The sequence below is a fragment of the Carassius carassius genome, chromosome 34, assembly GCF_963082965.1.
Source record: "Carassius carassius chromosome 34, fCarCar2.1, whole genome shotgun sequence".
Classification (NCBI taxonomy): Eukaryota; Metazoa; Chordata; class Actinopteri; order Cypriniformes; family Cyprinidae; genus Carassius; species Carassius carassius.
In genome coordinates this window covers 1,855,206-1,867,687 of record NC_081788.1, presented here as the reverse complement: position 1 = coordinate 1,867,687, position 12,482 = coordinate 1,855,206, and the positions used below count along the sequence as shown (strand labels likewise).

General features: G+C 39.7%; 1 protein-coding gene across 3 annotated transcripts; it reads left to right on the top strand.

Annotated features, from left to right (window-relative positions):
* The first annotated feature begins 364 nt into the window (after positions 1-364).
* On the top strand, positions 365-11,608 carry LOC132115308 (interleukin-17 receptor B). 3 transcript variants are annotated; one of them, XM_059523701.1, is made up of 11 exons: positions 367-725; positions 818-839; positions 943-1,068; positions 2,457-2,578; positions 3,136-3,262; positions 3,937-4,085; positions 8,957-9,034; positions 9,711-9,777; positions 9,865-9,936; positions 10,226-10,489; positions 10,588-11,608. In XM_059523701.1, the coding sequence occupies exons 1-11, from the start codon at positions 639-641 to the stop codon at positions 10,953-10,955; spliced, it is 1,482 nt and encodes a 493-aa protein (XP_059379684.1). In that variant the 5' UTR covers positions 367-638; the 3' UTR covers positions 10,956-11,608. The 3 variants fall into 3 exon arrangements, with proteins under 3 accessions (XP_059379683.1, XP_059379685.1, XP_059379684.1); XM_059523700.1 differs by having other exon boundaries at positions 365-725; positions 9,711-9,936; XM_059523702.1 differs by lacking the exon at positions 943-1,068 and having other exon boundaries at positions 365-725; positions 9,711-9,936.
* Positions 11,609-12,482: the final 874 nt, after the last annotated feature.

The following is a 12,482-nucleotide window of genomic DNA, read 5'->3' as shown; positions in this document are numbered from 1 at the left end:
TTTAAAGCGCTATATAAATAAAGGTGACTTGACTTGACTTTGTGTAGAAAACAAAAGTGCCATTTGGGAAATTAACATACTCCGAGACATGCAGAACATACTGATTAATATTTAAATACTATTCTTGCAGCTTAATATTTATGGACACTTGTCCATATTTTGACTTTATTTAACTGTACTGACCTACTTCTGTGACATTTCGTGTCATACAGTAAATTCCATTTATATGACTGGATTCCATGATTCCATTTGTGTGTTCCTCATCATGGAAATCATAGGTAATATTAGCCCCTTTCACACAGTACTACCAGTAAATTGCTATAAAATTACTGGAACAAATTTACTGGTAAATAAAAAAAATGGGCATTATTGACACTATTTTCCTGTCGGACACTGTAAAGCTGCTTTGACACAACCAGTATTGTATAATGCACTATATAAATGAAGGTGATTTTTGTTTTTCTATGAGGGTTTTTCTGAAAGACAACAGTACAGTCATGAACTGTTGTGTGATTTGTGAGCCGCTGATGACAATCTGGTGCTGTGTGTGTATGGTTCGTGGGCGTTTCCTGTTGTGGAAGATATAAAAGGAGAGCCACGGCTCATTTCAACAGAGATTTGAGTTCAGGTCTGTTCAAATGGAACTTCTAGACTGCATGAGGGAAATTGTTGCTTTTTTCTTTTTAATCCAGTGGACAACTTCAGAAAACAGTTCTCTCAGTATAGTAAGTACACTGTCATCTTATAGCAGAAATATTTGATATTAATCATTTGATCATAGCTTAATTAAACCATTGCTCTCTTTTGATATTTAAAGGTTGCCACTTGTAAAAAAGATGGTAAGTGTTAAAGTACATCTTTCTTTCTTTCTTTCTTTCTTTCTTTTTTTCTTTCTATTTCTTTTTCTTATTTATTTATTTATTTGTATGTACTTATTTTTAGAGCATGCAGTACCCAATGAATGGTATAAAATCCATGAATCGAACCCTTCACCCTTACACAAGCTGTCTGCAGAGCTGAGTGAATCTCAAACCTCTATTATTATCAGATGGTCCATTAATATTGATAGTAAGTGACATCACAGTAAGTGATTATTTTTATTATTTAGTTCTGTGTGGTTTTGACTCTTTTCTGAGATCAGTCATACATCTTCTCTTTTCTTTTATTCAGTCATACAGCACACATGTACAGTATGTGTTTTTTTTATTTGTCTGTGTTTTTTTCTGAAGAAACGTCTATTTGGAATTCATGAGAAATCGTCATTGGTGGAATTATGGGAAACTAAGAGTCACTTGATGTGCAATATTATGTACATGATCAATATTTACCCATATTAATTACTAAGTGAAACAAATCTGTTATAAACCAAGGTTTCATAATTAAAGACAGAAGAAGAAAAAATTACCCGACCTAAATATTTACCAAAATATTGATGCTACATGAAATTAGGTAGTACAATAATAATAAGCACCACAGAATTACAGAAGAACCATCAAAATGTAATGTTACTTTGTGTTATCATTTTAAAACACATTTGATGAAAGAGTGACTTGTTAGTTGTGTTTTGTGTGTTTAAACGTTTTGTATATTCTCATTTAATTTATTTAATTAATTGGCACAAGATGGTTTTGTTATTGTTGAAATATTTGTTATGAACATCAGTTTGACATCAGTCAGAGATATTGTTAAATGATAAATCATTTAGGGTTTTTCATTTTCAGCTAATTGTAGGATGTCTGGTAGGATTTTGTGAAACACAAGCCTTGGGTTTCATTGGTCTTGTGACAGAGATAGTGTTGGTGAGACAGGAAGTGCTGCTCATTCTTTTCAAGATAACGACTGATGTCTGGTTTAAAATGAGCTGTCTGATTAATGTAATGATGCTGAGTGTCATTAGATGCTGCTTCATGATTCAAAGTCATCTCTTAAACGTCCCAACAGGACCCTCATACAGAAAAAGTTTCATGTGGTAAAAATGTGTCTATATTATTTTCATATGGATGAAATGATGTGTGACACTTTACAAAGCAGTTTTTTCCGTGTTTAATCAAATTGTTAAAATACAATTTGTAAATCATTATACACTGAAAAGTAACATGATTTAAAAACTGCAGAATCATGAAAAATGCTTCTTGCTAACAGAAAAGAGAAAAGCCTGATCAGACAGAAATTCCAGCTGATCACATTAGTTTCACTTTGCTGACGTGATGCACATGACTTCAGCAGATGGTTTGCAGTTAAGCTGAAGTTTGTTTTACTGGTATCGTATAGCGGCCATCTTGCATTAGCACTTTTAATGATGTGTATATGTGGTTTGTGTTGCATCATGCGAGCAGGTAAAAGCCAGTGTAAATGAACAAGGCTGTACATTTCTAAGGCTATAAATTACACATTTTAATAGTGAATATTTTGAAGGTTGTACATAATATGTGTCAATTTGAAAATTGTCTTCTTAGGCAGCTTTCGCAGTCTTATTGGCACATGGATAACGGTTTCTGAAGCGTCTGACTCATATTACAGATGCGAGTACCAGCCTCCATTTACCTCAGAGCGAATCAACCTCACTGGTCAAGAACAGGTAAAGAAAAAACACAAATGGTGAATTAAATACTAGTCATCAGTGCCTTTACTACAAGGTCACAGTCGAAGAGCACTGAGCCTCACAGACAAGGTTACACTGTAAAAACAATCTGTAAAAATACAGAGAAAATGTGATAAACTAAAAAAAAAAAAAAAAAAAAAACCTTTAGACAGTTTACAACTGTTGAACAAAACAAACAAACCAGTAAATCCCCCAACAGCCCTTTTTAACTGAGTAAGCATAACCACACTGCTGCTGAACTGTTTGATCCTTTAACCATCATAATAACACGGTTGGTGAAGAGAAAACCACATATTGAATTTGAGTTCATCACAAAAAGCTTTTCCGCAACTAATATATACAAGCTGCACATTGTCATGGCAGCGCACTTGGCACTAAAATGATAATAAATTAACACAAGATGTGACATAAACCCTACACTGTAAAAAACACCATGTATAGTAAGGAAAAGTACTGTTAACCAAGTTGTCTTTTGTGTGTTTTACGGTGTATTTGATTCTGTGTCCTAATCTTTTTCTTCTCTTGATTGACAGTTATGGTTCCATTTCATTGTGCCAAATGTAGCTGTTTGTCCTTCAACCATTTATTACATATCTGCCTATAATATTCCAACACCATCCGACGGAGCAAATACAGAATATACAAAGATGACCCAAACAGGTTAGATTTATTTGCTCTTATAGCCACTATTATCTTCTCTTTTCTATGTGGTCAGACTTTTGATGATTTGATCTGTCTTATTGGAGACAGACAGGAATGCCACCAATCGATGAGACTGCACCCATTGTGTTTAAAGATTCACAGATTCTACAGGCACTTCCTGAAATAGTATATGCAAATGATAGCAGTGCTCAGACATGCAAAACGCACTGCCATGATGTTAGACCTGGCCTCAAGTGTGCAATATTCTGTGATCTCCTCGTTCATTATTCCCTATTTAGTGAATGTCATATAGTCCATTTCATTCAATTAATAGATTCACACATTCACTCTCACACCTACGGGTAATCTTTAGAGCTCCACAGGGTCATCATCATGCAAACTCACTTCTAAATATGTTAAGTGCATTATGAATTTGAATCATAATTACAACATTCCCTGTGGTTTCAAACATCAAAATGTCTGAAACATTTCAGACACAGCTCTGATTTCAAGGTAAGCTTGTGATCGAGGTGGAAAGGCATCAGGTGCTGATTTCTTAAATAACAGCAGCACACATGATTTGAGGCATCATTCACACAATGAAGTTTAATACTTATTGCTGGTGGTTTCATCACATGTTGTTTAATGTTTTGGCAACTGACTGCTCTTCTTCTCTTTGATTGACTTGCTAGCTGAAATTCAGTGGAATGCTGACATTTATTCAGTGCTTCATGGAGACAAAATAGTGGTGACCTTCAATACGAGCCTCGTGGCGGACAGACACACCATCATATTGAGAAACAGCACACATCGACTGCTAAGAACAGATGGAGGGAAAGGGGTATGATTCTCCTCAACATTTCATTTCATTCTAGAACTAATTCAGAGGTCAAATCAACACTTCAACCAGCTGGAAAGTATGACAAACCTCAAGCTTGGCGTCAAATCAGGTCAAGTCAGTCAAGCTTGATCCACGTCAGCTTAAGTCTCACCCAATACAAACATTTTATATATATATATATATATATATATATATATATATATATATATATATATATATATATATATACAGTCGTGGCCAAAAGTTTTGAGAATTACATAAATATTGGAAATTGGTAAAGTTGCTGCTTAAGTTTTTATAATAGCAATTTGCATATACTCCAGAATGTTATGAAGAGTGATCAGATGAATTGCATAGTCCTTCTTTGCCATGAAAATTAACTTAATCCCAAAAAAACCTTTCCACTGCATTTCATTGCTGTCATTAAAGACCTGCTGAGATCATTTCAGTAATCGTCTTGTTAACTCAGGTGAGAATGTTGACGAGCACAAGGCTGGAGATCATTATGTCAGGCTGATTGGGTTAGAATGGCAGACTTGACATGTTAAAAGGAGGGTGATGCTTGAAATCATTGTTCTTCCATTGTTAACCATGGTGACCTGCAAAGAAATGCATGCAGCCATCATTGCGTTGCATAAAAATGGCTTCACAGGCAAGGATATTGTGGCTACTAAGATTGCACCTAAATCAACAATTTATAGGATCGTCAAGCACTTCAAGGAAAGAGGTTCAATTCTTGTAAAGAAGGCTTCAGGGCGTCCAAGAAAGTCCAGCAAGCGCCAGGATCGTCTCCTAAAGAGGATTCAGCTGCGGGATCGGAGTGCCACCAGTGCAGAGCTTGCTCAGGAATGGCAGCAGGCCGGTGTGAGCGCATCTGCACGCACAGTGAGGCCAAGACTTTTGGAAGATGGCCTGGTGTCAAGAAGGGCAGCAAAGAAGCTACTTCTCTCCAAAAAAAACATCAGGGACAGATTGATCTTCTGCAGAAAGTATAGTGAATGGACTGCTGAGTCAAAGTCAAAGTCACCTTTATTTATATAGCGCTTTAAACAAATACATTGCGTCAAAGCAACTGAACAACATTCATTAGGAAAACAGTGTCAATAATGCAAAAATTATTGTTAAAGGCAGTTTATCATTGGATTCAGTTATGTCATCTCTGTTCAGTTAAATAGTGTCTGTGCATTTATTTATCAGTGTCCCCAACTAAGCAAGCCAGAGGCGACAGCGGCAAGGAACCAAAACTCCATCGGTGACAGAATGGAGAAAAAAACCTTGGGAGAAACCAGGCTCAGTTGGGGGGCCAGTTCTCCTCTGACCAGACGAAACCAGTAGTTCAATTCCAGGCTGCAGCAAAGTCAGATTGTGCAGAAGAATCATCTGTTTCCTGTGGTCTTGTCCTGGTGGTCCTCTGAGACAAGGTCTTTACAGGGGATCTGTATCTGGGGCTCTAGTTGTCCTGCTCTCCGCTGTCTTTCAGGGATGTAGAGGTCCTTTCTAGGTGCTGATCCACCATCTGGTGACTGCAGTGACCCTCTGATCTGGACACAGACTGGATCTGGTGGCCACGTTGACCTCGGAACAAGAGAGAAACAGACAAATATTAGCATAGATGCCATTCTTCTAATGATGTAGCAAGTACATAGGGTGTTATGGGAAGTGTTCCCGGTTCCGGTTTACCTAATTAATGCAGACTAAAAATCCTTTAACGGATTTGGATAATAAAAGCATATTAGTATGTTATGTGTATGCCAGGTTAAAGAGATGGGTCTTTAATCTAGATTTAAACTGCAAGAGTGTGTCTGCCTCCCGAACAATGTTAGGTAGGTTATTCCAGAGTTTAGGCGCCAAATAGGAAAAGGATCTGCCGCCCGCAGTTGATTTTGATATTCTAGGTATTATCAAATTGCCTGAGTTTTGAGAACGTAGCGGACGTAGAGGATTATAATGTAAAAGGAGCTCATTCAAATACTGAGGTGCAAAACCATTCAGGGCTTTATAAGTAATAAGCAATATTTTAAAATCTATACGATGCTTAATAGGGAGCCAGTGCAGTGTTGACAGGACCGGGCTAATATGGTCATACTTCCTGGTTCTAGTAAGAACTCTTGCTGCTGCATTTTGGACTAGCTGTAGCATGCAGAACAACCGCTGAGGACTGGGGCAAAGTCATATTCTCCGATGAAGCCCCTTTCCGATTGTTTGGGGCATCTGGAAAAAGGCTTGTCCGGAGAAGAAAAGGTGAGTGCTACCATCAGTCCTGTGTCATGCCAACAGTAAAGCATCCTGACACCATTCATGTGTGGGGTTGCTTCTCATCCAGGGCTCACTCACAACTCTGCCCAAAAACACAGCCATGAATAAAGAATGGTACCAAAACACCCTCCAACAGCAACTTCTTCCAACAATCCAACAACAGTTTGGTGAAGAACAATGCATTTTCCAGCACGATGGAGCACCGTGCCATAAGGCAAAAGTGATAACTAAGTGGCTCGGGGACCAGAATGTTGAAATTTTGGGTCCATGGCCTGGAAACTCCCCAGATATTAATCCCATTGAGAAGTTGCGGTCAATCCTCAAGAGGCGGGTGGACAAACAAAAACCCACTAATCCTGACAAACTCCAAGAAGTGATTATGAAAGAATGGGTTGCTATCAGTCAGGATTTGGCCCAGAAGTTGATTGAGAGCATGCCCAGTCGAATTGCAGAGGTCCTGAAAAAGAAGGGCCAACACTGCAAATACTGACTCTTTGCATAAATGTCATGTAATTGGCGATAAAAGCCTTTGAAACATATGAAGTGCTTGTAATTATATTTCAGTACATCACAGAAACAACTGAAACAAAGATCTAAAAGCAGTTTAGCAGCAAACTTTTTTAAAACTAATATTTATGTAATTCTCAAAACTTTTGGCCACAACTGTATATATACAGTATATATATATATATATATATATATATATATATATATATATATATATTAAATCTACAAATTAATTTATAAAGCCTACAGTTCATGCAGTAATTGAGTACTACAGCCAAATTGTGGCTAATGATAATTTTGATATTTCGATATTTTTATACCATCATATGTCACCAAAGTCACTAGGTTTTACGATTTTGACTATCTTAACTTTTTACTGAAGTACAAGAAATATTATTTATGACAAATAAATAAATAATGAAATAAATAAAGCACAAAAATGGCATTAATTGAGTCTTTATTTTATGTAAGATAGTGATACGGCCAAATTTGTCCACTAAGGCGCTATTAAGGGCTGCTATAAGAAGGATGCTTGAGTGTCAACAAGATAGTTATGCCGTTTTAACAGCATAACGTTATTATGAGAAAATATGTCCTTTAATAAGAAAAAGTTGTCATTTTAATGACATAGCACTCGTTATTCTGACATAATTGAGTGGAAAAAATGTGTGGCAGCAACGTGTCACTGAGATTTTTTTTTAAATACATACATAATTGTAACGATTAAAACTCCATGATCACGGAAAGAAGGAGGCGGGAACCGGCGGACAATGAAATATAAACTTTAATTACAAAATAAAGACAAAACAGCACGTCAGTCGTCCGTGAGGGGCTGACGCGCTGTTTTGTCTTTATTTTGTTATTAAAGTTTATACAAATAAAAACCAAACACAACTAAAACCCAGGCCTGGTCCTCTCTCATCCGTCACTGTCGTCGCTCTTGTTTTATATCCTTCCATCTCCTCCGTGGGACTCGAGACCGGTGGGTCGAGCAGGTGTTGCTCATTTCCAATCACTCCACCAGCCTCGCTCCTGTTCCCACGTCTCTCGGCCCCGCCCCACTCGTCACATACCCACATCGCCCCTCGCAGGCCTGGGGGGTACCCTCGAGACTGCGCTCTACCCCCCCCCCCCCTCCCTCTGGGGGGGACCGCTCACAGGGACCTGCGGGAACCTGGGGGTAGGACAGACGAGGCGAGAGAAAAGGAGATGGAAGGAGGAGCGACAGAGACCAGAGAGGGGAAAGAGGAGAAAATAAAAATTCTGGTTCCCAGACGCACTGCTGCTCGGCCCTCCACCCGCTGGGTGATCTCCTCCGCGGTGCCTGGCGGTGGCACTGGACGGCCCTCGGCGGACGGCACGACACTCCTCTGCTGCCCAGTGGACGGCGTCGGCTCCTCCGGTTTTGGGCAGCCGTCAGGAGTCCCCCGTTCCCTGCTCCTCCGGATTCCTTCACGGAGGCAGCAGGCTCCGGCCCCCTGGCGAACGGCGCCGACTCCTCCGCTCGCTCATGGACGGCAGCCACCCCTCCACCTCACGGGCGGCCGGCAGCGAGCTCGCCCGTCCCCGGCAACTCACTCCAGCCCACCGCCTCGAGCATTCATGGCGACACACTCCACGTCCCTCCTTCTCCCGGGCTTCGGCACCACTGTAACAATTAAAACTCCATAATTATGGGAAGAAGGAGGCTGGAACCGGCGGACAATCAGAATGAAACTTTAATAATCAAAATAAAGACAAAACAGAAATAAAAAGCAAACACAAACTAAAGCCCAGGCCTGGTCCTCTCTCGTCTGTCACTGTCGTCGCTCTGGTTTTATATCCCTCCATCTCCTCCGTGGGACTCGAGATCGGTGGGTCGAGCAGGTGTTGCTCATTTCCAATCACTCCACCAGCCTCGCTCTGTTCCCACGGCTCTCGGCCCCGCCCCACTCATCACAATAATACATAAACACAATACATACATTTACTTGTGTATATTGTATACACTGCCCAGGCAGATTATATTCACTTGTTTTAAGTATAGACAAGTGAAAAACAAGTGAAGTCTTATATATATATATATATATATATATTTTTTTTTTTTTTTTTTTGTGTGTGTCTTGCAGGAATGTAAAGTAGAAAAATGTGAAGTGGAACTAGAATACATGGAATACATGGGTCCCTGTGAAGACCTTGAGATATTGGTAACTATAAAATAAGACCTAATCTTTACTTGTACATCATACAGCCTCAAAATAATATATGCTTTATTAGAATGCATGCAGGGTTATTCAGTTTTTTATTATGAATTAGAGGACACTCTTCAGTCTTCACTATTAACTAGTTGTTTATTAGCATGCATATTACTAGTGTACTGGTTGTTTATTAGTATTTAAAAATGCATGTTTTACTGCATGACAATATTCTAGATCCATCCCATACCTAAACATAACCACTACATCAACTGCATTATTTAGGAGTTTATTGAGGGAAAATTCTTAATTAATAGTAAACATGTGTTCCCTAATGTAGTGTTAATTAAACATTATCCAATCTCACTGGTCAAAATATGTGGCAATTCTGTGCATTGTAACACATGTTCAGTCCTTTTCTCAGTCAGTAGGTTTGTTTTCCAATCCAAAAATCTAAACAAATATCTGGTAAATCAGAAACCTCACCAAATGTTGCTGAAAACATAAATTCCATTGGAATAAGAACAATTTAACTTCCTGTTATAAAATATTCTCTGTATTTACATCCCTTTTGTATACTTTTACTTCCCGTCTCTACCTGACCTGTCCTGCCTAAAATAGACAATAGCTATAAAAATATAATAAAAAAGGATTTTACTAACACTGATCTGGATTTACATAATGGCAGATACTGCCTCACTTCACAGACTGTCAGGAAGAAAGTGAATGGAAGGTTCAAAAAGTGAGCTGTACTAGTGAGTATCCTGTAACTCATCTTCTCGTTTCACTGGTTTCTCTGTTCAGAACAATTCTGTGCTTACTCTCGGGGTGTTTTATTCCAGACAGATCTGCTTTTGACATTGTTGGATGTGTGCTGGCGCTTCTCTTCGTGCTTCTCTGCTGCTTCATCATCTGTAAGTGAGAAGAAAAGGATTTAAAACTTGCTTTCAAATGTTACACCTCTACACACGGGGAAGTGGTCGATAATAGTTGAAATATGAGATCTTATGAACATATCTCCAGCAGCCTGTTTCAGAGTAGGCTTAGAGGTGACACAGTTTAGACAATTTCTTATCTTTCTGCCTTTGATGAACTCTGGAGCTTCTGTGTGTGAAAGTGTAACATCTACAGTAAAAAGCTAATCACACTAAACAATGAGAGTGTCAGTAGTGTGTTACTATGTTCCTCTGTTCACTCTCTCAGGTCAAACCTTCCGCTGGGTTCGTGGGTCGAGGCGCTCTGCGTCCGTGCGTGTGCTGCTCGTGTACCCTGCAGTAGACAGTGTGTTTCAGCGCTCTGTGATGCTCCTGGCTGAAAGTCTGCAGAGTCGTGGTGGAGTACATGTCGTCATCGATGTGTGGGAGAGAAGAAGTCTAGCAGAACAAGGGCCGCTCCGCTGGCTCAACACACAGGCTGACCTCTCAGACAGAGTCCTCCTCATCTCACCACCTCAACGCACATACACAGGTTGTGTTTCATGCCAGCATCAGTGTATTTGGCTCACACTCAAGAATCTATATATATATATATATATATATTTTTTTTTGTAATACTTCTCTTTGCAGATGACCTTAAATCCAAACTAGTTCCTGGCGTGCCAGGTGACACAGTTTCAGCTTCTGCCAGTAATCTCTTTGCTCTGGCGCTCAACCTTGTTACCAGTGCTGCCCATGACCCACACAGCCGGGACAAGTTCTGGGTCATCAGCCTGGAGCATGATGAGAAGAGTGTGCAGACTGAGCTCAGAGGCTACAGGATGTTCGTTCTGCCGAGAGACTTGAAGAAGCTCCATCTGCAGCTGTTGAGTGGAGCGGTCCAGAGCCCGGTGCTGCTGAGGTGCTTCTACTGCAAAAACACCCTGGAGCAGCTGGAAGTGAATACAGACTTCCCGTCTTGTGCAAAGCGTGTCAGCCTGGCTGAATCAGATGAATAGGCCAAAAATCATTTTCTTTTGTCTTTGTGACTTTGTGTTTATTTTTCAAACATGGTGTGGGGGAGGGGGGTTGTACTCTGAGCTAGTTTATCTGGTTTGCAGTGTCCTGTTTGCAGTTCTTGTGTTGCATTTGTTTATTGTGAAGCGTGGACTCTGACCACTTCAACGCATGTGATCTCCTGCAAATGCTGTGATAGAATAACTGATCCATCTCTTTATGGTCTAATAAAGGATAGCTTTTCATTTTTCTTCAGCTGTGCCTATGGAAGTGTTCTTATGCTGAAATAGAGAATCCTAATGATGGTCTACTAACTCATGTAAAACATCACATACCGCTCACAGCCGCCTCCCACTGTAGGCTAAAGTTCAGGCTGCTAACTTTAACACCTCTGCTTTGAGCAAACACTGTTTGTGTCACAAATGAACAGCTGAAATTGTTTCTTTTTCTCCTTGGATTCTGGCTTGCATTTCTTCTGACTTACTCAGGGTCAGTGTTAGAGAAAGTTAGTTTTGCATTACACTGTGTTACTCCGTAAAAAAACTAACTAATTGTTTTACTAATTAATGCGTTATATCACTTATGTGTTACTTTTTGTAATCTGGATGGGCTTGCTTGTTAGTTTTTAATATTAAAAAGTTATATTTTTGGCAAATGTGTCATTTTTGCTTATTAGTATGGTTGAATTGGGTCATTGAAAGTCAGCAGCAAAGGCCCTGGTTAATAAAACAGAAGTTCACATTTAGTTTAGAACTAGTGTAACAGAATGTTCACACTTCTACTCTCACCCCTGATTTCTCTCAGCATGGGGACAAGAGAGCTGTCAGTCAATGCAAGAGAAAACAAAGTAACTGCCATTACTTATTTTTAAGTAACTCTTAAAAATAATGTATTACTTTACTAGTTACTAATTTACATAACTCACTTGTAATGCATTACCCCCAGCACTGTTCAGTGTCCGAATTTCATCAGCAGCAAAAAAAATTTGAAATAAACAAACATACTGTTTTGTGAATGTCTCTGAGGATTTACTCCATTTGGGAGCAGCACTAAACTGACTTCCTGTTTGGTGCTGTATGTGCCAGCATGAACACTAATATAAGAGGGTTTTTGACCATGATGGCATGGTTGAATAAATGTCAAAAACAGCCTCAAAAACAGAAACAGGGATATGACACAACTATGGCAAACTAGTGCTTGCATCAGCCACATATAAACAACTACTGTAAATAGCCAACAGGATGGGCAACAGATGTGTGTGTGTGAGTAGGTGAACAAGTGGTGAACCAAGATGGTGGCGCGTCCACACGCAGCGGCTACTCTCTGTCCCGACAGAACAGTTTTTCTTGTTTTTTGTCTAGTGAGTCGCAGTGTTTTTGTACGTCATCATCTCGTCTACCTGTCTGTAAGCGGGCATAGCGCAAGTTTCTGCTCGATGTCGGCAGAACTGCATTTTTACAGTTAAGCTCTGTGCACTCGAAACAGCTGCGGGATCACAGTCTGCTACGGAGGCGTTCACCATCACCGAC